The sequence below is a fragment of the Coptis chinensis genome, chromosome 8 (genome assembly GCF_015680905.1).
Source record: "Coptis chinensis isolate HL-2020 chromosome 8, ASM1568090v1, whole genome shotgun sequence".
In the NCBI taxonomy this organism is placed as follows: Eukaryota; Viridiplantae; Streptophyta; class Magnoliopsida; order Ranunculales; family Ranunculaceae; genus Coptis; species Coptis chinensis.
The window spans coordinates 19896828-19924819 of record NC_141463.1 but is presented as its reverse complement, the minus strand read 5'-3'; the positions used below and the strand labels follow the sequence as shown (position 1 = coordinate 19924819).

Below are 27992 nucleotides of genomic sequence, written 5' to 3'. Positions count from 1 at the left end.
TATTTGCTTCTATTGTGGAGAGGTTTTATATTTCCGACCCACTTAACATTCGACTTAATTTTTCTTGCAGTGAAATTTGTTAAGGTGCGACAGCCATCGTTGTGAACAACTCTTGTCTCTGTATACCTGAGTTCCCAATGACAAGTGGTGACCCTGGACTTGAGTCTTTGGTAGATCGTAAGTAAACTCCCACCTTTCCTATTTATTGCATGACTGGAGTATCTTCTTTATATGTACGATAAGTGATAGATTTCCATGATTGTATTAATTGAATAGGATTGGTCGCTATACATGATTTTAGTTGTAAAATCCCACTGATGCTTTATTCTATTAATGGTTCTTTTGACACAAACTACTTGGACATGCTTATGTACACATGCACACAACCATCATTTTTAACTTCCTGTTTTTTCGTGTGCAGAACAGATTTCCATTATAACAAATGATGGGCACAATATAGTCGTATGTAAAACTAAGTTGGAGTTAGGCTTTGTATAAAAAGACTTGTGATAGTGCTTTACTAGTGTCGCCTGTATGCAGGGAGTGCTGAAAGATTTTGACCAAGCAACAAACATTATTCTTGGTGAGTCTCATGAACGTGTTTACTCTACAATGGTTTGTCTAGTTCCTTTAGAAAGTTTCATACTTCAATGAGTTACATATTGGGTCTTTTGTTTAATGGCTTCATCAGAAGTCATTCATTACCCTGTTAGTTTCTTGAGGCGGTGGGTGACTTGTGTTTGAGTCGACAAGGTCTTCCATTGTTCTTGGTAGCTCGCAGTTTTGTCTGTTCTTTCTTATGTACAAGAAGGTGTCCAACAACTTGTATTAGGATACACGATAACAAGTAAATATCCAGTGATAACAGTGTAATTGTACAATTATATGTCACTCACGTGTAACAGTGAGTAAGTAAATAGTTTATATCATGATTGCATGTTATTTTAACACCGTAAATTGTTTCTTGCCACCAATTTCGCACGACTAAGGCAAAAGTTTTTTGGTTGGGTTGTAATTAAAAAAGGGGTTAATTAGACTCCTATTGTTTAAATTATTAGATTTATAAATACTCATTCTGATTGAAGTTTTACTTAATTCTAAAACGGCCCCTATTTTTTTTTTCTCGATGACTCTGCTACTTCATTTTTTTCCTACATTACTACCATATATCTATACAAAATTATAATCCAAATATAAAGAATTGGAAATGATACCTACATGGTAAACTATTCAAACTATATCGTGAACCTTTCTACTCATTATTTTCCCTTCTGATACAATTAGAAAAATTGAGTATTTGGAGATTGAAATTGAGTATCATTGGGTTTACTTAAAAATGATATTGTTATTGGTGTTGGAGTTATGAGATTTGGGTTGTGATCAGTGGCGGATCTATTAATGGACCAGGTACGGCCTGATCCCCCCCCTTCAACTTTGGACTAAAAAAAAATTAGCAGTGTTGTTATTTGAGCAACCGACCACAAGCCCACAAATACACATCTCTCTCTAGAGTCTCTCCTTCTCTCTCAGTTTTGATTCCCTCCAAATCAGTTTCAATTCTCTCCAAATCAGTTTCGATTCCCTCCAAATCAGTTGGGGTCCATGGTTGTTGTTTAGTAATTCCAGTTTTGGGGAGATACCTTCTTTCTAGCGAGGGTCCAGTCTTAAATTGCATGTTTGGGTCAAATAACAACACCTCTCTCTCGATCTCTCATTCTCTCTCCGTCTCAGAACTCAGAACTTCTCGTTACCAACCAATATTAATTAACCATCAATCCATTATTGCACTCAGAATTTCAGATGTTAGAACCAACTAATTTTCACTTCGGTATGTTATGTATTTTTCATTTCTTACTTATGTTTTATTATTTTCTTATGAACAAATAATACAATTCTGTGGATATTTGTTGAAAAACATGTTTCCACCTTTCTAATTGATTGATAACATACACGTTTCGTCTAAATTCGGTTAGCCTTTAAGGAATAAATAATTTTTGTTATAGTGATATGTAATTGATTTTTGTGTAGAAATGGAGAAATTCCTCATAAGGAAGCCTATTCTCGATCAATCACCTGTGGTTATAGTAGTAGAAGATACTCCCCCTAATCAAGTGCAACGTACGCTAAAGCGAAACCGTGTGGAGAATGATCATACAAATCTTCCTGCCGATCTGGGGTTACGTTTTCAAATTTCAGATTATCCTCCTCATGAGCAAGAGTTTGTTCGTTGACCATATCTACTAAAGGGTCTTTTTCAGCCCCGTGAGCACACGTTTCCATTAACACCTATATACAATAAACTACGAAAATTCAATGCTTCCTGGTTTAATGAGGTGGTGACTGGTTAGAGTATAGCATACATGATGATGTTGTTTTTTGCTTACATTGTTATCTTTTTCGACCGGACCACGGGGAGCAAGGAGGAGGAGATTCCTTTGTAGTCAGAGGATTTAAAAATTGGAAAAACAGAAAGGTCGCACTACAAAGTCATGTTGGGAGGCCTAATAGTGGTGACAATCATGCATATAGGCAAGGGCAAGCTTTACGAAATCAGAAGCAACAATTTCGAACTCTTTTATCTAGACAGTCAGACAAGGTTCGAAGTGCATACAGAATTCATTTGCAAACAGTGGTTGATTGTTCTCGATTTCATTTACGACAAGGATTAGCCTTCAGAGGTCATGATGAATCCCCTACCTCAAGTAATCCAGGGAGCTTTCTAGGGATGTTGAAATTTGCAGAGAATCACAATTATGTCATTAAGGATGCGATAAAAAATTCTCCTGGGAATCTCTGTTTGACTTTGCCTGATATTCAGAGAGATATTGTCAATTCAGCTCCAGTAGAAACTACAAACGCCATCCTTAAAGAGCTTGGAGATTCTTTTTTCTCAGTTTTGGTTGATGAATCTTGAGACATATCAATTAAAGAGCAAATGGCTGTTGTTTTGCGCTTTGTAAAGAAAGATAGATGTTTGGTTGAACGTTTTCTTGGCATTGTGCACATTGAAGATACTAGGGCCTTATCACTCAAAGTAGCTCTTGATTCACTTTTCAGCAAACAAGGATTATGTATATCAAGATTGCGTGGTCATGGTTATGACGGAGCTAGTAATATGCAAGGTAAGTTCAACGGTCTTAAAACCCTCATCATGAAGGAAAACGGATTTGCTTTTTATGTTCATTGCATTGCCCATCAACTTCAGTTGGCATTGGTTGTTGTTGCTAAAAATATTACCTATGTTGCTTTGTTCTTTAACTTAGTTTCTAGTGCCATGAATACTTGTGCAGCCTCGTGCAAACGTCGAGAACTTCTTATGGATAGCCATAATACAAAAGCTCTTGAAGCAGTAGAAAATGGTGAACTTCATATTGAACAAGGTTTCAATCAAGAGATTAGTTTGAAACGTGATGGTGACACATGTTGGGGATCACATTGTGCTACTCTTGTCCGCTTTCTTGTCCTTTTTCCTTCAGTTATTGAAGTTCTTGAGCGTGTGGTGGAAGATGGTCTAAATCCAGAACAAAGAGGAGAATCATCTGCTTTATTGATATCATTGCAATCTTTTGATTTCATTTTCTTATTACATTTGATGAAAAAGATTCTTGGAATTACTAATGATTTGTCAAAAGCATTGCAAAGAAGTGATCAAGACATTGTCAACGCAATGACACTTGTTAAAGTTTCCAAACAATGATTGCAAACTATGAGAGATGACGGATGGGATCTTCTTATAATCGAGGAATCTTCTTTTTGCACTAAGAATATCATCACCATCCCTAACATGGAATACAAGTTTGTAGCAAGAGGGCGATCTCGACGTAATACTGAAGAGACAACAAACCTTCATTATTATCGTGTGGGTTTATTCTACAAATGTATAGACTGGCAGCTTCTTGAGTTAAACAGTCGGTTTGATAAAGTGAATACAGAACTGCTTCTTTGTGTAGCATTCTTGAATCCAAGTAATTTATTTGTTGCTTTTGATAAGAAAGGTTTGATACGTCTTGCTGAATTTTATCCGAGTGATTTTTCCCCTGAAACTCTTATGATACTTCATGATCAGCTAGATAACTATATTATCGATGTGCGCTCTAGTAATGGATTTTCAGAATTAAATGGAGTCAGTGATCTTGTTAGGAAGATGGTAGAGACAAAGAAAAGTATCGTCTATCTGTTAGTGTTTTTGCTGATGACATTGTCATTAATCTTGCCTGTTGCTACTGCTACTGTGGAGAGAGCATTTTCTGCTATGCACATCATAAAAAACCGATTGCGCAACCGAATGGGAAATGGTTGGGTAAATGATTGTTTGGTTGCATACACTGAAAAAGACATTTTTTATTGTGTTGATGATGAAACAATCCTTCAACGCTTCCAAAAGATGGGTCATTCAGCTTCAGGGCATCTTTCTACTCGCCGAGGGCAATTGTGAAAATTATTATGATATTGGAGGTATGTGAATTGATATTTTTGCAGTTTATATTCTTACTAAATAAACAATCTATGCTCATTCTTCTAATCTTGTCAATTGTTTTTTTTCGTTTTTTTTAATGAAGTATTATTTAGTAGTCATTATGTGGTGCCCTACCTGGATGAATTTGCTGGCTCCGCCACTGGTTGTGATTGTTTTGTGGAGTGAAGTTGAGGTTGGGCCATTAGGGAGGGCGAGTGACTAGGGAAGAAGATGGAAGGGTCAAATAAGGGTAATCTTGAAAATAATTGAAATGTCTAACCAATTTGGGTGTTTAAGTTTAATGATTTAAACAATAGGAGGTTTCGTCTAAACTGGTATATAATTTGGGGGGTGATAAACGTAAAAAGATTAGTTCTACTCACAAATAAGCGATGAAACTAAATGCAAGTAAAACTAAAACTGAACTTGTACTAATTTATCAAAGATTTCTACTCTCGAATCTATCGAATAGAGTGGAGTAAAAGATTCATTCTACTCCTAGTTCTTTAACATTTAAAGTTTTCTTTATATTATCAGTCCTAGCCAAAGTTAGTGAGAGTAATGGTGTGGAATTTATATTACGATGTGAATTCAAATAACAAGATACTAACTATAATGATTCGACTACGAAATGCTACGGAATACTAAGGTTTGAATCTAGATAAAGAATTAGGGGAATTTGATTCCACCTTGAATCCAACTTAATAAACTAGCATAGTTTGTTGTAATCAAATTTTTACGTTCTTACGATAAGAATTGGTTGTTCAAATCCCTAATCATTCATGACAATCTCTACCAACTAATGACTAGCATGTGAGGAAGTTCTACCCATTCTCATGGTGAATCAACTACCTTCTAGAGTGGAATAGACTCTTACAACGATTCTACACTACACAATCAAGTTTTCATCAAACCCCTCTAATGGAGGTTTAGCATTGATTCATAAAACTATCATTTCCCAATGAAATTAAACAAGACATCATATAAAGATTGTAAATTTACTAATTTAATCTAAACAATAATTCAAATCTAACTTAACAACTAAGGAATGATTAACAACTAAGAATCAAAATTAGATCTAAGTAATTTTAAATAACAAAAACTTAAATTATGAAGAACTAACTATTTTTATTAATCTAATAATGAATTAACAATCATTTAATAATCTAAATTAAAACAAGATAAAAAAAGATAATTAATTAATGGAATAAAACTCAAAACTAGATCTAGATTATTCTCTAATGGCTACTTGCTATCTAACCTCTTTATCCTTTAAGAGCTAAGTCTTGTGTGTGGAAATGGAGGAGACCAGATCCACATTTTCGTGTATGGGCTGAGGAGCCATATTTTGGGCCGGAAAATCGAGCCCAAAACCAAATTTCTTTAGTCCACAGACCCCTTTCCAGTCGAATTTGAATTCAACAGACTTTTCGTCCATTTATGCTCCTCTGTTGGGTCAAGGCTTGGACCATTGGAAAAGCTCTTTTCGAGTCGGTCGTTTTGACATAAGGTAGACCCAATTCCGAGGTCTGAGCCCAAAGATACAGTCTTCGGAAATTGTATTGACTTTTGTGTGCGGTTTCTGCCCGCGTTGACTTTGACTTTTCAGCTTTGATCGGGCTTTTTAAAGGATTTTTCTCCTTGAATCTTGTCCTTTAATCACAGAACTTCTTACCAACCAACCCTTGCTCCTTTATCTCGCCAAAGTGGCGCATTTCTACACATAATTGACTTCAAAGCCTGAAATACATAAAAACACGTAATCAACATTAACACTTATTTATTACTCGTATAATTGGTCTAAAAGTATTACTGTTAAGGGGTTAAAACTACAGTTTTAGGCTCTTATCAAACCACCCCCAAACAGCATTTTGCTTGTCCTCAAGCAAATATGAGAAACTAGCAAAAGTGACCAAAAATGGAGTTCTAACTAATCTCGTTTCGTCGAGTGCGATTGCATTGACCATATGCAACAAGACCTTAAACCACTAGGAATTCCCTAGTGGGCGAGTTATAGCCTCGTGAGAGTTTTCCAGTGAAGGTACTCACAAACTTCATCTATACTACAACGACTAAGAAATAAAACTATTGCTTCCTTATTTATGCCTCAATTATTTATACATTTCACTAGCATTGAATACAGAATAATCAAGTCGAAACCTTAGCTAATATATGCATAATAATCAATCATCTACGAATAAACATATATACAATGAGTAATACTATGAAATGCACTAGCAGGTCCGTTTATGAAAACTCAGAATAACGTCCTTAAGTAGGTCCTCACATAAATGTCAAGACAAAAACCACTTTGATTTTTCCGCTCAAGTTTCGCTACTCCAGTGTGCAGTGGGCACACTTTACCTTACAATCTCAATGACACACAAGGAAGCCAGAGTCGATCAAACACATCTGCCACTTACTATCACACTAACCTATTCCTAATTAAGCTAGAGGTCTTTATTAGGTGTTGCGGGGATTAGGAGATGGTTTAAGAAGAAAGGAAATGGATATTCAAAAAGGACAAGTCTGAGATAATAGAGTCTTCATATTAAGTAACTAAAGAAAACCTTATTCTTTACTTTTACTTCTACACTTTGTTTCCATCCTTAGCCATATTTTTTTTTCTTTGGCTTTTGACTCCTTTGATTCTATTTTTGGAGTTCTAACTCTTTATTTTTTTTTTTATTTAGATGGAAACTTTCTTTTCTTATTTGAAGCGACTAACAAATTCTTGATTTCAAAGGTCTTTCTCTTTTCTATTCTTCATCTCTATTCTCAGACTCATTCAAAGAATGGGTAGGTTGTTTTTTTTTTGTTTGTTTGTTTGTTTTATAAGAGGGTAAAGGATTTGCGGTTTATGAAAGGTTAAAAAAAGGCTCAGAGAGGCGACTAGCAAAAAATAATTCATAGGTTTGAATTTCTGGCTATATCGATCCAAAGAGGGCCTAAATTCTCGCTTAAGATATGATATAGTGATCAAGAAAGTGGATGTGTGATTTCTCTATCCGGATTTTACTTCTCCCTTGTGTCATTTCTCTAACGTTTCACTCATATAAGGCTTTAAGCTATATTCTCACAGAATTTGTAAAATAAGTACTCTAGCCTAGATTTCAGAAACTTAATGCCAAATAATCATAGATACTCATGCAATATATTTATAGAAAGATGCAAATATTATTATCTACATATTAATCTAAGTTTCTAAAAACTATTCTAATGCAAAAGCTACGTGAGATTTCTAGATTACCAAGGGCCTAGAGAAGGGAAACAATACCAATATTCTTAAGTGTATAGCATAAACTTTTTATTTATATTTTTAATTTTTTTGAATTTTTACTAGAAAACAAGTGCATACTGTACATATCTATATCCTAACAGATACCTTAATTACACGTGTTTCTATGCCCCCCCCAAACAAGAAGCATGCTTTGTCCTCAAAGTATTTAAATAAATAGGGTAGAGAAATACCATTGAAACACGTGAAATTCTGGAACATCTACAAAATAAGGTTAAAACATACTAATATAGAAAATAAAAACTGACTCAACTCTATAAGAGTTCCACCCGTTATGGGGTTAATGAGAATCAAATTGCTTGGGACTTAAGCAAACACTAACTGAAATAAAAACTAACCTTAACTCTCGTTTAGTCGTCATCCTCATTCCATTCAATAAAGAAATGAGGTTCCTTCGCGTCCTGCCATGCCATGGTAATTTGTCAGGCTTCACGCCACTTATCGTCTACTATAGCTAACCTGTCAAGCGCCACTTGGTTGGATGTGGTATAAGGTGCAACCTGATGAGGTTGTATCCTCCACTGTTGCCAAGTCATTGCACAGAACGATCGAATAATACAATTGGTGGGTCTCACAATGTCAACCCCAATCCAATCCGTGAAACGGGCACAAAAAATAGGGAAGAAACATAGCATAATACGACAAATTAAAACAGGCATAAAAAGGTACTTATGCCTCTTGCTATGGGCTCGGGCTAAGCTAGACATTAGGGTCTGGGGAATATCGTAGAGTGTACGTCCCCCAGCTAAAGCAAGGAAAATATCACAAGTTTCATCATTCACAGAAGAATAACGCCATTCCCCTCTAATGTTTAGCATGATCTAAAACATAATAGTGCCTACGTTCATAGACAGGCTACCAAGGGCGACATTATAATCCCCTTGGTCCTCTATCCTAAAGATTTCTGCCCCATAATTCTCATGCAAATCCTTACAGTTATACATGTACATATTATCTACCAAATAGGCCCATGAGTCTTGTTTTTCAGCGGGCATAGCAAGTCCAAGAACAAAGGCTAGCAAGAACCTGGAAATTTCCATTGGTTCATCCTCAATGGTGATGGAGAACACTTGTTCTCCATCTGGTCTATCAAAGAACTTACAATTATCATAAAAATAAGATGTAAGTGCAGGAGAATAAAGTTCATCAGGACTTACCAATAGCGGCTCCCAGCCTGCTAGAATGATCACTTCGCGAAACAACGCACCATAGGTGTCACTTTGGAACAAGTCTTCAAAAGATTGTTCCAGTATGATACGAGGGAATGTCATCACCAAACTACTCGCTGGAACAGCTGCAAATGATCCTGGAACAACCCACAAAAAATTGGAATTTTTCGTGCCCACGGGGGTCATGGCGCAGGGTGTGCCTTGGTGAATTTCGAGTTCCAGGCTCTTAGGCGCAGGGCGCGCTCACTTTTTGGCTGGGATGGGCGCGGGTCGCGTTCAGGATGAAAGTTAGAATTCTAGTGTTTTGGGGGCAGGTCGCGCTCAAGTTTGGGCTTGGTAGGGCGCGGGTCGTGCTATGAAGAATTTTGACTGACAGTGCCTAGGGCGTAGGTCCTCCACTGGGGCGCAGGCGTGCTCCGAGCTGCTGAGTTTCTAAAATGGAGAAGAAAAATGCTAAACGTGGAAGTGAAAGGTGAGAGATGAAAGTGAGATGTAGTGTGGGTTGTGAGTGTAGAATGAAGGAAGTTTATATAGGTTTTGAGCTTCCAAAACGAATCGGTAAGTTGCCAAAAAGTTTTAAGGCAATTGCCGGAAACAAAATATTTCCGAAACCGAAAACGGAAACAACCCATATTCTCTATTCCAAAACAAACCTAATATCTTTTAGGTTGAATTTAAGATAGAAACTGCCTAACTCATCGAGATTTCATCCTACCACAATATCTATTCATAGCCATGCCCATATCGGCAATATTCCCAACAATCATCGCAAAATTATATAATAAATTTTGGATCATATAAAAATCATGCTAGACTAAATAATACCACCCCCAAACAATTCGGGAAGGTGGGATTAACAATAAAATCAAAGCACAATTTGAAAACAAAACCAAATTATATTAAAATTAAAATTCAAATACAATTAACTACCGGATTCAAATTTAACTACTGAATTAAAAAAACTTAATATCTGAACTAATAAAAACAATAAAAATAACTAAATAACATCGAAACAATATATTTTTCGAAAACCTAGCCACGTGATGAAGATGGACCTTGAGATGCAGATTGGGCTTGGGATGAAGATGGGCCCGAGCCATCCGTCCTTTGACAATGATGCTCATGCCTCTCAGACTCATCTAAAACAAAAACCTCCAGGGGTGGCATGCGTCGTAGAATCTCTACTTGGAACTAGCATTGTGCTTCCATTGCTGCTTCATCTTTGACTTCAACTCTTTATAATGTGGATCGTGACGCTGAAGGAGTGTCCCTATGTTATACAAGAGATCATCCTGACCCTTTTCAAGGTTTTCAAAACTTGTCTGAAGGTTCTTTTGTTTATTTCGAATTATAATCTGCCTATCCCATACATCTTCACAAATAGCATAAATGCAACGCATACCAGTATGCAACACTGACATGCGTTCTAAATCAGATGTACACGTCTCCAAGGCATCTTCATCCAAACATGTCATGTCCTCCGTTTTCTCATCCGAATCAACCACTCTATCCTCCGGCAACATCCAAGTCTTTTGGATGCACTATGTATAAATAGTTTCATTTGAATGCAATTTCAACATAGTCCTCTCAGTTCTTGGTTTCTCCCAAGACAACATTATCTTCATAATTAAAGCAGGAAATGGTGCAATACTCTTCCCAACTCCTCTAATCATATTTATCAAAAACTCGAGGATACAGAATTCATACCTCTTCTCTTGCAATATCCAGATAACGTGCAGATATGTCAAACCGATGTCGCTCACTTTCTCCTTCCCAATGACGTTCTTACCAATCCACTGAACTACAGCCAGTTGGTTGGTTCGCAGAGATGACTGTCGAGCACAATGAGAATTCGTATTGTATTGACCCTCCATGAGAGTGCCTTTCATCAATGCAGGAACTCCAGTATACTGGGATTCATGCACGGTGGCTTCGAGGTGGCGTGCAGGCGTAATGCCTACAATCTCAGCCAACTTCAATTCTCTCTCGATAATTCTCTCCACATCTCGGCCACCTTCATGAAAATTTTATGTCCATCCAACTCTCTCTTCTTATAAAATTGTTCTATTAAATCGGAGTGGTAGAAATCATTTTTCAAGTACCACAACCTATTCCAATTCCTCCTAATCATCTCGTCACCGTAAAACGGCGTGAAGCGGTCGGTCGTAAAAGCTTGTTCCGGCAAAATTCTTCGTCTTAGAGCCATTGGAAGTTTTGAACTGATTTGAGGGTTTGTATATGGTGTAGAAAACAATGTGAAACAACCTCACTAGAAAAACGATGGTGGTGGAGCGGCAGCTCCAATTTCTTGGATTTTTGGTGGTTTTCGGTGGTTTAAATTATTTGAAATTGGTGTGGAAAAGGTTTGGAGAAGATTTGAAATTGATTTGAACTTTGGGCGTGGGTGTATTTAGGTTTTTTTTTTTTTTTATTTTTTATTTTTTTATTTTATTTTATTTGGTTAGGGTTTAAAGCTTGTTAATGGCGGTGGTGGAAGATGGAAATTGCGAACTGTTGGTTTGAAGGAAAGGGACGCACGTGCGCACGAGTTTGGCCCCAAGCCCAATTTGATTTTTCGATTTTTGTCGATTTTTCGCGTAACTTCAAACTAAAATTGTCGCTTCGTTACCGGTCTGATTTTTGTGAATGAGCTATGGAAATGATCAAGAGAGAATTTCCAATCCAATGATCTATAAAACACTCTATTTTGACCGTGGATGACATATAAGAAGATGGAAAATGCCTCAAAGTGCGTGCATGACGTAAGTTATGCGAACGAATGAACTCTAATTTCATAGATAATGTCAACCCGAACGAAATACAAATAAACGGCCTAAACAATACAAATGGAAAGTTGAACAATCTAGGACAGAAAATGAACACCCCACCCCCAAACAAATTTTAGGCAACAATGTTTAGAAAATTTGTTTTTAAAAGTGGGTCTTTTAAAGTCAGATTCCCGAGACTTTCTAAATTACTATGTTTGTGATTTTAACAATTTTTTTTTATTTTTTATGAATAAGATTTAATATAAGAAAAACAAGAAAACAATAAATGCATAATTCACACCATAGAGGAACATGACTCAAAATCCGAGAAAACATGCAAGAGTGGAAAACGTGAATTATGTTAACCGTGGACTTAGGATCCGGTACTTACAGCCACCCACTCCATAGGGAGGGCCCAGTTACCTGAATGGTGCACTTACCAATATATGAAAATGAAAGAAAGTACACCAATGAGAAGGTCAGCCCTCATAGATAGGGTCCTGTAAAAGGACTTCCTTTACATCAGGGGACAAAAGCTCGTGGAAATGTTTCAACCGTTGGCCATTGACTTAAAACGTACTGTTGTCCTTGGGATTTACCAAGGTGATTGCCCCATGAGGGGTGACTTTAGTAACCAGAAAAGGACCAGACCAACAGGTTTTTAATTTCCCTAGAAAAATATGTAGAAGGGAGTTGTAAAGTAAGACCTTTTGACCTACCACAAACTCTTTGCGCAAGATTTGCTTATCATGAACACGTTTCATGTTAGTTTTATAATCCTTCACAAGATCATAAGAATCGCTAAGGATTTCTTCAAGCTCATTCAATTGAAACTTGCGCTTGACACCCGCCTCATCAAAATTGAAGTTGAAGGCTTTTTATAGCCCACATAGCATGGTGCTCCAATTCAACGGGCAAATGACAAGGTTTTCCAAATACAAGTCTAAAGGGAGACATACCTATAGGAGTTTTGAAAGCAGTCATATATGCCCATAAGGCATCAGATAGATGCTTTGACCAGTCTTTCCTATCAGGATTTACAGTTGTTTCTAAAATCTTTTTGATTTCCTTATTAGAAACTTCTACTTGTCCGCTAGTTTGTAGATGATTCAAAGTTGCTACCTTATGTGTAACTCCATACTTTTTCATGAGAGATGCAACAACTCTATTGCAAAAATGTGTTCCACCATCACTAATGATGGCTTTGGGAATGCCAAAGCGATAGAAAATATACTCTTTAACAAAAAAACACAACTGTCTTATGGTCATTGCTACGGCAAGCCATGACCTCTATCCATTTAGACACGTAGTCCACGGCAACTAGAATATAAATGAAACCATGGGAAACTAGAAAAGGACCCATGAAATCAATGCCCCATACGTCAAATATTTCTACCACCATGATTGGATTTAATGGCATCATATTACGCTTCGTGATTCACCCAAGTTGTTGGCAACAAACACACGTCTTGCAATGCACTTGGGCATCTTTAAAGAGAGTAGGCCAATAAAACCCACATTGAAGAATTTTAGCAGCTGTTTTCATTCCACTAAAATGGCCACCACACTCTTTGTCATGGCAGAATAAGAGAACCTCATTATATTCCCATTGGGGAATACAACGACGAATAATTTGATCGGCACAATACTTGAAAAGATAGGGTTCATCCCAGTAGTATAGCTTAACTCTGGCTAAGAACTTCTTATGTTCATTTCTTGACCAATCATAAGGAATAACATCAGATGCTAAATAATTCACAATGTCAGCATACCATGGTATGGAAAAAATAGCATATAGATGCTCATCAGGAAAAGAGTCCGGTATGGACTCAGAATCACTATCATCGTCGTTTGTAAGTCTAGATAAGTGGTCGGTAACTACGTTTTCGACCCCTCTTTTGTCCTTTATTTCTAATGTGAACTATTGCCGGAGAAGAATCCATTGGATTAATCTCTGCTCAGCATCCTTCTTTGCGAGAAGGTACCTAAGGGCTGTATGGTCCGGGTAAACTAGAGTCTTAGAACTAACCAAATAAGGGCTAAACTTATCTAAAGCATAAACGACAGGTAATAATTCTTTTTCAGTTGTTGTATAATTCCTTTGAGCATCGTTTAGAGTTTTACTAGCATAATAAATAACAGTGGACTTATTATCTAGTTTCTGTCCTAAGACAGCACTAACTGCATAATCACTAGCATCACACATAAGTTCGAAAGGTTTAGACCAATCGAGAGGCTGTATAATGGGTGCATAAGTTAAAGCGGCTTTTAAAGTTTCAAAAGCCTATTTATAGTTAAATTTAAAATAAAAAATGGCATCCTTTAAAAGCAGATTAGTTAACGACCTAGCTATTTTTGAAAAATCTTTGATAAAGCGCCTATAAAAACCTGCATGGCCTAGAAAGGCTCTAATATCACGGACAGTCCGTGGTATAGGTAGAGTCGCTATCTTATCTAGTTTGGCCTTATCTACTTCGATGCCATCACTAGATACAATGTGACCTAGTACTATGCCTTTTTTCACCATGAAATGACATTTTTCCCAATTTAAAACGGACTCTTTCTCTTCACATCGTGTCAAAACTTTAGGCAAGGTTAGGCAGTCAGTGAAAGAGTCTCCATAGATAGAAAAATTATCCATGAATACTTCCATGAAACGCTCTACCATGTCACTAAATATATAAAGCATACACCGCTGGAAGGTACCAGGAGCATTACAAAGGTCAAAAGGCATTCGTTTATAGGCGTATGTTCCAAAAGGACATATGAAGGTAGTCTTTTCTTGGTCATCAATATCAATAATAATTTGGAAATAGCCATAGTAGCCATCCAAAAAACAATAAAAGGCATGACCAACTAGACGTTCAAGCATCTGATCTATAAAGGGTAAAGGAAAATGATCATTTTGTGTCATGACATTTAAACGTCTGTAATCAATACAGATCCTCCATTTTATAGGACCTTGCGTGACAACATATTCACCCTTGGCATTACATACCATGGTAATCCCTGATTTCTTAGAAATTACATGAATGAGAATTACCCATTCGCTATCAGAGATTGGGTATATGATACCCGCATCGAGTAACCGTAAGACCTCTTCCCTGACCACCTCTTTCATGTTAGGGTTCAAGCGATGCTTAGGTTCGCAAGAAGTCTTTGCGTTATTCTCTAAATGGATACAATGAGTGCATACATTAGGGTTAATTCCCTTAATATCGGCTAGGGGCCAACCAATCGTAGAACGATGTTCCCTAATCACCCTGATCAAACGTGTCTCTTCCTCCTTAGATAATAGAGAAGATATTATTATCGGATGACTACCATCCGGATCAAGTTGAATATACTTTAACTTAGGAGGAAGAGGTTTAAGCACCGGGGTAGAAAGAATATCAATAAATGCTTCTGGGGGGGTCCTCATCTTGAGTAATGAATACTTGCTTAGGCAGCATGTCTTCAAACTCTATAGATGGAGCAACATAAGGGTCTACGATAGGTGTAGACTCGAAGATGGTGTTGACTTCGTCTAAATAGGAGTCATCGGCGAATTCTGAACTTCCAAAAGATAGGAATTTATGCATTTGGTTTTCTAGAAACTTGTTATTAAAATAATCTTGAGCTAAGCTCTCGATCATGCTAACCTCCTAATCTATAGACGAATCTGGTAATTGTTTCATCATTTTAAAAACATTTACCTCAACAGAACGATGGCCAAAAGACAAGGACATCGAACCATTGCGGCTGTTTATGAGCGCGTTGGTAGTTGCCAAGAAAGGTCGCCCTAAAATGATTGGAACAGAGTCGTTAGCGACTTATGTATCGAGGATAACAAAATCAGTCGGATAGTAGAAATCCTGGACTTTAACAAGCACATTTTCAACCACACCCTTAGGGTATTTAATAGATTGATCCGCTAAATGCAACGTTATTTTAGTAGGTTGCATATCTTATAGACCTATTTGTTTGTATAGATAATACGGGAGTAAGTTAGCACTCGCCGTGTGGGAATCTTCTAAGGTGTATTGTACAGTGGGACGACCAGGGTCCTTGTACTTAACGATTCCATTGTGTTCCATTAAAGTTGGAAACTATTTAGTTAAAAAAAAAGACGTCTTTAGGAATATTTGTCTTACGCCTTTTAGTGCACAACTCTTTGAGAAACTTAGCATGGTGAGGTAATTTTTTAATTGCTTCTAGAAAAGGTAAGTTTATCGTTAGATTTTTAAAAATTTCCCTAATCTCGTCAAAGTTTGTATCCCTGTTTAACATAGCTAATTTCTGGGGAAACGGTGGTTTCTCTCTATATTTAGCGTATGGATCAACTGGATGTCTAACCTTTGCTTTCTATTTCTTAGGTTGTGGTTTAACTGGTACCTCTACAAGGGTAGGCTCATCAGTTTCTATTTCGGTATCTGGTTTAATCTCCGGTGTAGGGACTACTTGTGGGGTAACTATAGGCATAGTTACGTTGTTATCAACCACTCTCCCAGAACGGAGAGTGGTGATGGCATTTAGCTCACCTACGTTTGCATTTTCTGTACTAGTATTACCGTTCACCTCAAAGGTTGTGTTTGTTGTTTTAGGATTAGTTATTGCTTGACCTGGAAACACACCTTTGAGTTGTAGTTTCTCTTGAGCTAACTGCTGTAAGGAAAGTTCGATGGCTTGTAAAATCTGTTGTTGAGATTGCATAAAGGTATCGAAATGATCCGGTTGTGGAGTAGGATTTGCTACTGGTTGTGTGACAGGAACTATGTTACGTTGATTATTAATAGGTGGGTTGTGATAGTTATTATTATTAACCGGAACGATACCTCTATTAGAATTAGAATTATTATTGTTATAATTATTATAATTTCCCTAAACTCGTCCTTGTCCTTGTCCTTGTCGTGTTGGAGCTTGGTTATAATTGTTTGCTTGCCTAACATTTTGATTATTAAACTCTGGAGGTGTTACTTGTTGATTATTTCTCCAACTGAAGTTGGGGTGTTGTCTCCAAGGGGCGTTAGGAATAGGATAACTATTAATTGAGCAAACGTTATCTTGTTGTGATGTTTGTTGTTCATAAGCGAGAGGACAATAGGAGTCTGGATGCTCACGACTCAAACAGAAATTACATGGATTGGTGTTGACATTCATGATGGGAATAGGCTTTTGTTGAACACAAATAGCCTCTACCATTTTAATGAGAGATTCGATTAAATTTTTAAGTTCAGGATCGGGTTTCATCTCAAACATACCGGCGGCCTTTACTGTTGTAGAAGAACTAGCGGAATGGGAGATATCATCACTACCCCCCAGTTATTATTACTCTTAGTTTGATATTCTAAAAATTTATAAGCCTCTGAGGCTCCCTTACTTAAGAAACTACCCCCATTCATTATGTCAAGGACTTCTTTATGGTGGTGTAGAAGTTCTTTGAAAAAGGCACGAACTAACGTGTCTTTCACTAGGTTATGGTGTGGACACTCTATAAGAAAATCAGTGAAACGATTCCAAGCCTCTGAAAATAATTAATGAGGATTTTGTCGAAAGAAATGAATCTTGGAAAGCATTTCATCGGTCTTCAGTGGTGGGTAAAAATGTTCCATAAATAGTTGAACAAGTTTAGCCCACGAGTCCCATTTAATTAGGCTTGGGTAGTTAACCAAGAGCGCCTTTATCTCGCTAAAGTGAAGGGAAATACCCTCAGTTTAATTTGTTCAGCACCAACCGTAGGATGGTGGAATGTAGTAAGGACTTGGTCAATCCTACGCATATGCTGATAAGGCTTTTTATGGTCTAACCCATGAAAAACGGGTAGCAAATTAAATATATTTGGGGGGATTCGGAAATCCCCCACTGGGTCTGATAGAACGATGCAAGATTTAGGGCTATCGTTCAAGGCTTTGTAAAAGTTAGAGAGAGGAGACTCTCTTTCTTCAGCCATTATTTCAGGTGTGGTGTGTGGTATGCTAGCTAGATATGTAGTGAATGGTATACTAGAAAGGCGTGTTTGTTGACGTTGCCGGCTGATTAGGTTAGGCGTTTTTCTTCGGCTTGACCTTAATCTCATACAAGGTAAAGACCAATCTTAATTAAACATGACAACACTCCAAACAATCATGATATGCTAGTATGAACCTCTAACAGGGGATGCGAGGTGTTTGAAGAAAGAAGTACCTGAATGCCTCCTTGCTTCGCTTATGAATAACATCTTGTATATGCGTGCTCAGTGTATATAACAAATTAGAACACTGAAAACCTTGAAGAAATGGAAGTTGAAACAAACCTGTGGAAATCGGGCTGTTTCAGCAGAGGGCACAGGCCGCACTCAGAATAGGCCTAAGTAGGGCACGAGTCGCGCTCAGGTCGAGCTGGAGTTCTAGGCATTTGGGTGCGGGGGGCGCTCGAACTTAGCCTTGGTAGGGCGCGGGTCGCGCTTAGGCAAAAACTCAAGGTCCAGGCGCTTCAGCACAGAGGGCGCTCGAGTTTTGCCATGGCAAGGCGCGGGTCGCGCTCAGCTAAAAATTGGAGTTCCAGGCGTTTGGGCGCGGGTGGCGCTCCAATTTAGGCTGCCTAGGGCGTGGGTCGCGCTCCGGGTAATTCTGTGAGGAAAAATTTCAATGCTGAAACGGACAGCCACAGTTAGAATCAAACAAGGGTGTGTGGGTTTTGGGACTTTGGAAGACTAACAATTCTAAAGAAAATAATACTAAAGGGAACAAAGATGGCAGCGACACCATTTGATAAACAAAAAAATGAATATAAAATTCTACTCACGAATAAATGATGAAATTCAAACGCAAGTAGAACTAAAACTAATTTCGTGTGTGTTATAAAAAATTTCTACTTTCGAATCGATCAAATAGAGTGGAGTAAAAGATTCGTTCCACTCCTAGTTCTTTAGCATTCAAAGTTTTCTTTATATTATCAGTCCTAGCCAAAGTTAGTGAGAGTAATGGTGTGGAATTTATACTACGATGTGAATTCAAATAACAAGATACTAACTATAATGATTCAACTACGAAATGCTACGGAATACTAAGGTTTGAATCTAGATAAAGAATTAGGGGAATTTGATTCCACCTTGAATCCAACTTAATAAACTAGCATAGTTTGTTGTAATCAAATTCTTACGTTCTTACGATAAGAATTGGTTGTTCTAATCCCTAATCATTCATGACAATCTCTACCAACTAATGACTAACATGTGAGGAAGTTCTACCCATTCTCATGGCGAATCAACTACCTTCTAGAGTGGAATAGACTCTTACAATGATTCTACACTACATAATCAAGTTTTCATCAAGGCTTCATGAAACCCCTCTAATGGAGGTTTAGCCTTGATTCATAAAACTATCATTTCCTAATGAAATTAAACAAGACATCATATAAAGATTGTAAATTTACTAATTTAATCTAAACAATAATTCAGATCTAACTTAAAAACTAAGGAATGATTAACAACTAAGAATCGAAATTAGATCTAAGTAATTATAAATAACAAAAATTGAAATTATGAAGAACTAACTATTTTTATTAATCTAATAAAGAATTAACAATCATTCAATAATCTAAATTAAAACAAGATAATAAAAAGCTAATTAATTAATGGAATAAAACACAAAACTAGATCTAGATTATTCTCTAATGGCTACTTGTTATCTAACCTCCTTATCTTTTAAGAGCTAAGTCTTGTGTGTGGAAATGGAGGAGACCAAATCCACATTTTCGTGCATGGGCTGAAGAGCCATGTTTTGGACCGGAAAATCGAGCCCAAAGCCCAATTTCTTCAGTCCACAGACCCTTTTCTAGTCGGATTTGACTTCAGCAAACTTTTCGTCCACTTTTGCTCCTCTGATTGGGTCAACCCTTGGACCATTGGAAAGATCTTTCCGAGACGGTAGTTTTGACATAAGGTAGGCCCAATTCCGAGGTCTGAGCCCAAAGATATGGTCTTTGGAAGTTCTGCTGACTTTTGTGTGCTGTTTCTGCCCGCGTTGACTTTGACTTTTCAGCTTTGACCTGGCTTTTTAAAGGCTTTTTCTCCTTGAATCTTGGCCTTTAATCACAGAACTTCTTAGCAACCAACCCTTGCTCCTATATATAGCCAAAGTGGCGTATTTCTGCATATAATTGACTTCAAAGCCTGAAATATATAAAAACACGTAATCATCATTAACTCTTATTTATTATTCGCATAATTGGTCTAAAAGTATTATTGTTAAGGGGTTAAAACTACAGTTTTGGGCTCTTATCAGGGGGGTATTATCGAATTAACTCTTAAAAAACAAGATTGCAAATAAATGAAAAATAAATAAAACTGGAACTAGATATATTGCTATGAAATTATGGGCCCAATTCAATCGTACGTTAGTCCAAATTGTAAATGGCCTTCTGTCACATAGAAATCCCCAAACTGAAAAGGTCCAACGTCCATCGTTACTAGGTATATGTTTGCAATTTCAAGCACCCTCCCAAAACCCCAATGGGTTTTAAACCCAAGGCCCTACACTACACAAATTCATCTTCTTTTCCTTTTCTCTACATTGTAACTTGGCTCCTTGCTCGATCGTTCGCTATTTACTTTTTAGTTCGTGTGATTAACAAGTAAGTCACTCATTATAACTCAATTTGAAATTTCGTTTCTTTTTCATGTTTCAGTTGTTTTCGATACTTTAAATTTTGTATAATTTTGTTTAGGGTTTTATGTTTATTTTCTCAAATATATCTATTTTGACTTTTGGTAAGTAAGTCAACTTTCGTGGAATGTTGTTTTCTCGCCTTTTCCATAGTTTTCCATCTCTGGGTTCGGGTTGTTGATTAATCTGAATCTTCCTTTCTTGTGTATTATTGAAATGAATTTAACTGAAGGTTGGATTAGGTTAAATTAGGGTTTACTAATATTTTCTTCTTCTTTTAAAATAGATACATTTGCTGATTAAACGTTTTAGCACCGTTAATACATAATAGTATATGATGTTTGACTCAACTCGATAAAAAATATCAGATGAAAAAAGTAAAGAATATAGAAACTTCTGGTTGATGATACATTGATACTAAATGTTCAGAGGCTGTATTTTCCCTTTGGGACTTTTTTATTATGTGTTTCTAGTTCTGTAACTTTAATAGTCTTTTGACAGCATGAGCTTTTTCCTTTAGTTATTATGGTTTAGAGTTTTGACTGTTTTATTGATGGTGTTTTGGTAAAGTCATAGACTTATTTGCTTCTATTGTGGAGAGGTTTTATATTTGCAACCCCTTTAACATTCGACTTAATTTTTCCTGTAGTGAAATTTGTTAAGGTGCGCGCGACAGCCATTGTTGTGAACAACTCTTGTCTCTGCATACCTGAGTTCCCAATGACAAGTGGTGGCCCTGGACTTGAGTCTGTGGTAGATCGTAAGTAAACTCCCACCTTTCCTATTCATTGCTTGACTGGAGTATCTTCTTTATATGTGCGTTTAGTTATAGATTTCCATGATTGTATTAATTGAATATGATTGGTCACTATACATGATTTCAGTTATAAAATCCCACTGATGCTTTATTCTATTAATGGTTCTTTTGACACAAACTACTTGGACATGCTTATGTACACATGCACACAACCATCATTTTTAACTTCCTATTTTTTCGTGTGCAGAACAAATTTCCATTATAACAAATGATGGGCGCAATATAGTGGTAAGTAAAACTAAGCTAGAGTTAGGCTTTGTATAAAAAGACTTGTGATAGTTCTTTATTAGTGTCGTCGTATGCGATGGGAGTCTTTGAAAGGTTTTGACCAAGCAACAAACATTATTCTTGATGAGTCTCATGAACGTGTTTACTCCACAAAGGTTCGTCCAGTTCCTTTAGAAAGTTTCATACTTCAATGAGTTATAGATTGGGTCTTTTGTTTAATGGCTTCATCAGAAGTCATTCATTACCCTGTTAGTTTCTTGAGTGCTTGACTGGCTAACTTGTGTTTGAGTCGACAAGGTCTTCCATTGGTCTTGGTAGCTCACAGTTTTGTCTGTTCTTTCTTATGTACAGGAAGGTGTCCAACAACTTGTATTAGGATTGTACATCATAAGGGGCGATAACATGTAAATGTCCAGTGATAACAGTGTAATTGTACAATTATACGTCACTCACGTGTAACAATGAGTAAGTAAATAGTTTATATCATGATTGCATGTTATTTTAACACCATAAATTTTTTCTTGCCACCAATTTCGCACGACAAAGGCAAATTTTTTTCGTTGGTTTGTAATTAAAAAGGGGGTTAATTAGACTCCTATTGTTTAAATTATTTGATTTATAATTGCTCATTCTGATTGAAGTTTTACTTAATTCTAAAACTGCCCCTATTATTTTTCTTCTCGATCACTCTCCTACTTCATTTTTTTCCTACATTACTACCATAAATCTATACAAAATTATAATCCAAATATAAAGAATTGGAAATGATACCTACATGGTAAACTATTCAAACTATATTATGAACCCTTCTACTCATTATTTTCCCTTTTGATACAATTAGAAAAATTGAGTATTTGGAGATTGAAATTGAGTATCATTGGGTTTACTTAAAAATGATAATGTTATTGGTGTTGGAGTTATGAGATTTTGGTTGTGATCAGTGGCGGATCTATTAATGGACCAGGTACGGCTTGCCCCCGCCCCCCTCAACTTTGGACTCAAAAAAAATTAGTAGTGTTGTTATTTGAGCAACCCAACCACAATCCCACAAATACACATCTCTCTCTCGAGTCTCTCCTTCTCTCTCAGTTTCGATTCCCTCCAAATCAGTTGGGGTCCATGGTTGTTGTTTAGTAATTCCAGTTTTGGGGAGATACCTTCTTTCTAGTGAGGGTCCAGTCTTAAATTGCATGTTTGGGGTCAAATAACAACACCTCTCTCTCGATCTCTCATTCTCTCTCTGTCTTAGAACTCAGAACTTCTCGTTACCAACCAATATTAATTAACCATCAATCCATTATTGCACTCATAATTTCAGAAGTCAGAACCAACTAATTTTCACTTCGGTATGTTTTGTATTTTTCATTTCTTACTTATGTTTTAGTATTTTCTTATGAACAAATAATACAATTCTGTAGATGTTGGTTGAAAAACATGTTTCCACCTTTCTAATTGATTGATAACATACACGTTTCGTCTATATTCGGTTAGCCTTTAAGGAATAAATAATTTTTGTTATAGTGATATGTAATTGATTTTTGTGTAGATATGGAGAAATTCCTCATAAGGAAGCCTATTCTTGATCAATCACCTGTGGTTGTAGAAGTAGAAGATACTCCCCCTAATCAAGTGCAACCTACGTTAAAGCAAAACCGTGTGGAAAATGATCATACAAATCTTCCTGTCGATCTGGGGTTACGTCCTCGAATTTTAGATTATCCTCCTAATGAGCAAGAGTTTGTTCGTCGATCATATCTACTAAAGGGTGCTTTTCAGCCCCGTGAGCACAAGTTTCCATTAACACCTATATACAATAAACTACAAAAATTCAATGCTTCTGGTTCAATGAGGTGGTGACTGCTTAGAGTATAACATACATGATGATGCTATTTTTTGCTCACATTGTTATCTTTTTCAACCGGACCACGGGGAGGCAGGAGGGGGAGATTCCTTTGTAATCAGAGGATTTAAAAATTGGAAAAATAGAAAGGTCGCATTACAAAGTCATGTTGGGGGGCCTAATAGTGCTCACAATCATGCATATAGGCAAGGGAAAGTTTACTAAATCAGAAGCAACAAGTTCGAACTCTTTTATCTAGACAATCAGACAAGGTTCGAAGTGCATACAGAATTCATTTGCAAGCAGTGGTTGATTGTTCTCGACTTCTTTTACAACAAGGATTAGCCTTCAGAGGTCATGATGAATCCCCTACCTTACGTAATCCAGGGAACTTTCTAGGGATGTTGAAATTTGCAGAGAATCACAATGATGTCATTAAGGATGCGATAAGAAATTCTCCTGGGAATCTCTGTTTGACTTTGCCTGATATTCAGAGAGATATTGTCAATTCAACTGCAGTAGAAACTACAAACGCCATCCTTAAAGAGCTTGTAGATTCTTTTTTCTTAGTTTTGGTTGATGAATCTCGAGACATATCAATTAAAGAGAAAATGGCTGTTGTTTTGCGCTTTGTAAAGAAAGATGGATGTTTGGTTAAACGTTTTCTTGGCATTGTGCACGTTGAAGATACTAGTGCCTTATCACTCAAAGTAGCTCTTGATTCACTTTTCAGCAAACAAGGATTATGTATATCAAGATTGCGTGGTTAAGGTTATGATAGAGCTAGTAATAAGCAAGGTTAGTTCAACGGTCTTAAAGCCGTCATCATGAATGAAAATGGATCTGCTTTTTATGTTCATTGCTTTGCCCATCAACTTCAGTTGACATTGGTTGTTGTTGCTAAAAACATTACCCATGTTGCTTTGTTCTTTAAATTGGTTTCTATTGCCGTGAATACTTGTGCAGCCTCGTGCAAACGTCGAGAAATTCTTATGGATAACCACAATACAAAAGTTCTTGAAGCAGTAGAAAATGGTGAACTTCCTCCTGGACAGGGTCTCAATCAAGAGATTAGTTTGAAATGTGATGGAGACACACGTTGGGGGTCGCATTATGCTACTCTTGTCCGCTTTCTTGTCCTTTTTCCTTCAGTTATTGAAGTTCTTGAGTGTGTGGTGGAAGATGGTCTAAATCCAGAACAAAGAGGAGAATCATTTGCTTTACTGGTATCATTGCAATCTTTTGATTTCATTTTCTTATTACATTTGATGAAAAAGATTATTGGAATTACTAATGATTTGTCAAAAGCATTGGAAAGAAGTGATCAAGACATTGTCAATGCAATGACACTTGTTAAAGTGTCCAAACAATGATTGCAAACTATGAGAGATGACGGATGGGATCTTCTTATAATCGACGAATATTCTTTTTGCACTAAGAATATCACCACCATCCCTAACATGGAAGACAAGTTTGTAGCAAGTGGGCGATCTCGACGTAATGCTGAAGAGGCAGCAGACCTTCATTATTATCGTGTGGGTTTATTCTACAAATGTATAAACTGGCAGCTTTTTGAGTTAAACAGTCGGTTTGATAAAGTGAATACATAACTGCTTCTTTGTGTAGCATGCTTGAATCCAAGTAATTTGTTTGTTGCATTTGATAAGAAAGGTTTGATACGTCATGCTGAATTTTATCTGAGTGATTTTTCCCCTGAAACTCTTATGATACTTCATGATCAGCTAGATAACTATATTATCGATATGCACTCTAGTCATGGATTTTCAGAATTAAATGGAGTCAGTGATCTTGTTAGGAAGATGGTAGAGACAAAGAAAAGTATCGTCTATCTGTTAGTGTTTTTGCTGATGACATTGTCATTAATCTTGCTTGTTGCTACTACTACTGTGGAGAGAGCATTTTCTGCTATGCACATCATAAAAACTGATTGCGCAACCGAATGGGAGATGGTTGGCTGAATGATTGTTTGGTTACATACACTGAAAAAGACATTGTTGATTGTGTTGATGATGAAGCAATCCATCAACGCTTCCAAAAGATGGGTCGTTCAGCTTTAGGGCATCCTTCTACTCGCCGAGGGCAATTCTGAAAATTATTATGTTATTGGAGGTATGTGAATTGATATTTTTTGCGTTTATATTCTTACTAAATAAACAATCTATGCTCATTCTTCTAATCTTGTCGATTTTTATTTTTATTTTTATTTTTTGTTGTTTATTTTTTTTGAAGCATTATTTAGTAGTCATTATGTGGTGCCCTACCTGGATGAATTTCCTGGCTCCGCTACTGGTTGTGATTGTTTTGTGGAGTCAAGTTGAGGTTGGGCCATTAGGGAGGACGAGTGACTAGGGAAGAAGATGGAAGGGTCAAATAAGGGTAATCTTGAAAATAATTGAAATGTCTAACCATTTTGGGTGTTTAAGTTTAATGATTTAAACAATAGGAGGTTTAGTCTAAACTGGTATATAAATTGGGGGGGTTTTGTCTAATTAACTCTTAAAAAACAAGATTGCAAATAAATGAAAAATAAATAAAACTGGAACTAGATATATTGCTATGAAATTATGGGCCCAATTCAATCGTACGTTAGTCCAAATTGTAAATGGGCCTCGATCTGTCACATGGGAAGCCCCAAACTGAAAAGGTCCAACGTCCATCATTACTAGGGATATGTTTGTAATTTCAAGCACCCTCCCAAAACCCCAACGGGTTTTAAACCAAAGGCCCTACACTACACAAATTCATCTTCTTTTCCTTTTCTCTACATTGTAACTTGGCTCCTTGCTCGATCATTCGCTATTTACTTTTTAGTTCGTGTGATTAACAGGTAAGTCACTCACTGTAACTCAATTTGAAATTTCATTTCTTTTTCATGTTTCAGTTGTTTTCGATACTTTAAATTTTGCATAATTTTGTTTAGGGTTTTATGTTTATTTTCTCAAATATATCTATTTTGACTTTTGTTAAATAAGTCAACTCTCATGGAATGTTGTTTTCTCGCCTTTTCCATAGTTTTCCATTTCTATGTTCGGGTTGTTGATTAATCTGAATCTTACTTTCTTGTGTATTATTGAAATGAATTTAACTGAAGGTTGGATTAGGTTAAATTAGGGTTTACTAATATTTTCTTCTTTTTTTAAAATAGATACATTTGCTGATTAAAAGTTTTAGCACCGTTAATACATAATAGTATATGATGTTTGACTCGACTCGACAAAAAATATCAGATGACAAAAGTAAAGAATATAGAAACTTCTGGTTGATGATACATTGATACTAAATGTTTAGAGGCTGTATTTTCCCTTTGGGACTTTTTTATTATGTGTTTCTAGTTCTGTAACTTTAATAGTCTTTTGACAGCATGAGCATTTTCCTTTAGTTATAATGGTTTTGAGTTTTGACTGTTTTATTGATGGTGTTTTGGTAAAGTCATAGACTTATTTGCTTCTATTATGGAGAGGTTTTATATTTGCAACCCCCTTAACATTCGACTTAATTTTTCCTGCAGTGAAATTTGTTAAGGTGCGACAGCCATCGTTGTGAACAACTCTTATCTCTGTATACCTAAGTTCCCAATGATAGGTGGCGGCCCTGGACTTGAGTCTATGGTAAATCGTAAGTAAACTCCCACCATTCCTATTCATTGCTTGACTGGAGTATCTTCTTTATATGTGCGGTTAGTGATAGATTTCCATGATTGTATTAATTTAACAAGATTGGTCGCTATACATGATTTCAGTTATAAAATCCCATTGATGCTTTATTCTATTAATGGTTCTTTTGACACAAACTACTTGGACATGCTTATGTACACATGCACACAACCATCTTTTTTAACTTCCTGTTTTTTCGTGTGCAGAACAAATTTCCATTATAGCAAATGATGGGTGCAATATAGTGATAAGTAAAACTAAGCTGGAGTAAGGCTTTGTATAAAAATACTTGTGATAGTGCTTTACTAGTGCCGTCTATATGCAGGGAGTGCTGAAAGGTTTTGACCAAGCAACAAACATTATTCTTGATGAGTCTCATGAACGTGTTTTCTCCACAAAGGTTAGTCCAGTTCCTTTATAAAGTTTCATACTTCAATGAGTTACAGATTGGGTCTTTTGTTTAATGGCTTCATCCGAAGTCATTCATTACCCTGTTGATTTCTTGAATGCCTGACTGGCTGACTTGTGTTTGAGTCGACAAGGTCTTCCATTGTTCTTGGTAGCTCACAGTTTTGTCTGTTCTTTCTTATGTACAGGAAGGTGTCAAACAACTTGTATTAGGATTTTACATCATAAGGGGTGATAACATGTATGCATCTATTACTTATTCGGAATTCAGTCAAACTGTACTTTTACTCTATCTCTTCCACTTATGTTGTTAATCTTCGAAAAAACAAAGAACTTATGTTGTTTTGTTGGCATTTGCAGAAGTATTGTTGGCGAAGTGGATGAAGAGCTCGACTCAAATCTGGACCTATCTCAACTAAGAGAACATCCTCTCAAGCCAATAATTCATTGATTCAAGGAACTAAATTTTGGGTGTTAGACTTAATTTTGTAAGATTGTAGTAGGTTATTGATATATTTCGATTTGATATATTCTGTATGGAGATGGAATGGTGGATGAAATTGTTATTTCGTCATCTTGATGTTGCTATCTTTATTCTTAATTCTTGTTTAGTTGATTTAGAATGGGAACTCTGCAGATTAGTGTCATGTTGTTGTACATTGAACCCTGTAATAATGAAATTAATTTGTGAGCCGTACTATGGAGATAAA

The 27992-nt window shown here is 36.6% G+C and overlaps 1 protein-coding gene across 4 annotated transcripts; it reads left to right on the top strand.

Annotated features, from left to right (window-relative positions):
- Positions 1-68: 68 nt before the first annotated feature.
- LOC147480409 (sm-like protein LSM8) lies at positions 69-27992 on the top strand. 4 transcript variants are annotated; one of them, XM_086577230.1, is made up of 5 exons: positions 69-177; positions 21320-21360; positions 27200-27274; positions 27471-27523; positions 27643-27992. In XM_086577230.1, exons 1-5 carry the CDS (start codon positions 138-140, stop codon positions 27731-27733), a joined length of 300 nt encoding a protein of 99 aa, XP_086433356.1. In that variant the 5' UTR covers positions 69-137; the 3' UTR covers positions 27734-27992. The 4 variants fall into 4 exon arrangements, 3 of the variants coding, with proteins under 3 accessions (XP_086433356.1, XP_086433357.1, XP_086433358.1); XM_086577231.1 differs by lacking the exon at positions 69-177 and adding an exon at positions 20993-21075; XR_015204471.1 differs by lacking the exons at positions 69-177; positions 21320-21360 and adding exons at positions 25935-26048; positions 26730-26836 and having other exon boundaries at positions 27081-27274; positions 27643-27664.

Excerpts from the sequence above, each read along its gene's own strand:
- LOC147480409 (XM_086577230.1), top strand. The coding sequence starts at position 138 with ATGACAAGTGGTGACCCTGGACTTGAGTCTTTGGTAGATC. Across the intron at positions 178-21,319 it reads ACTTGAGTCTTTGGTAGATC|AACAAATTTCCATTATAACA; the intron begins GTAAGTAAACTC and ends TTTCGTGTGCAG. Across the intron at positions 27,275-27,470 it reads AACGTGTTTTCTCCACAAAG|GAAGGTGTCAAACAACTTGT; the intron begins GTTAGTCCAGTT and ends TCTTATGTACAG.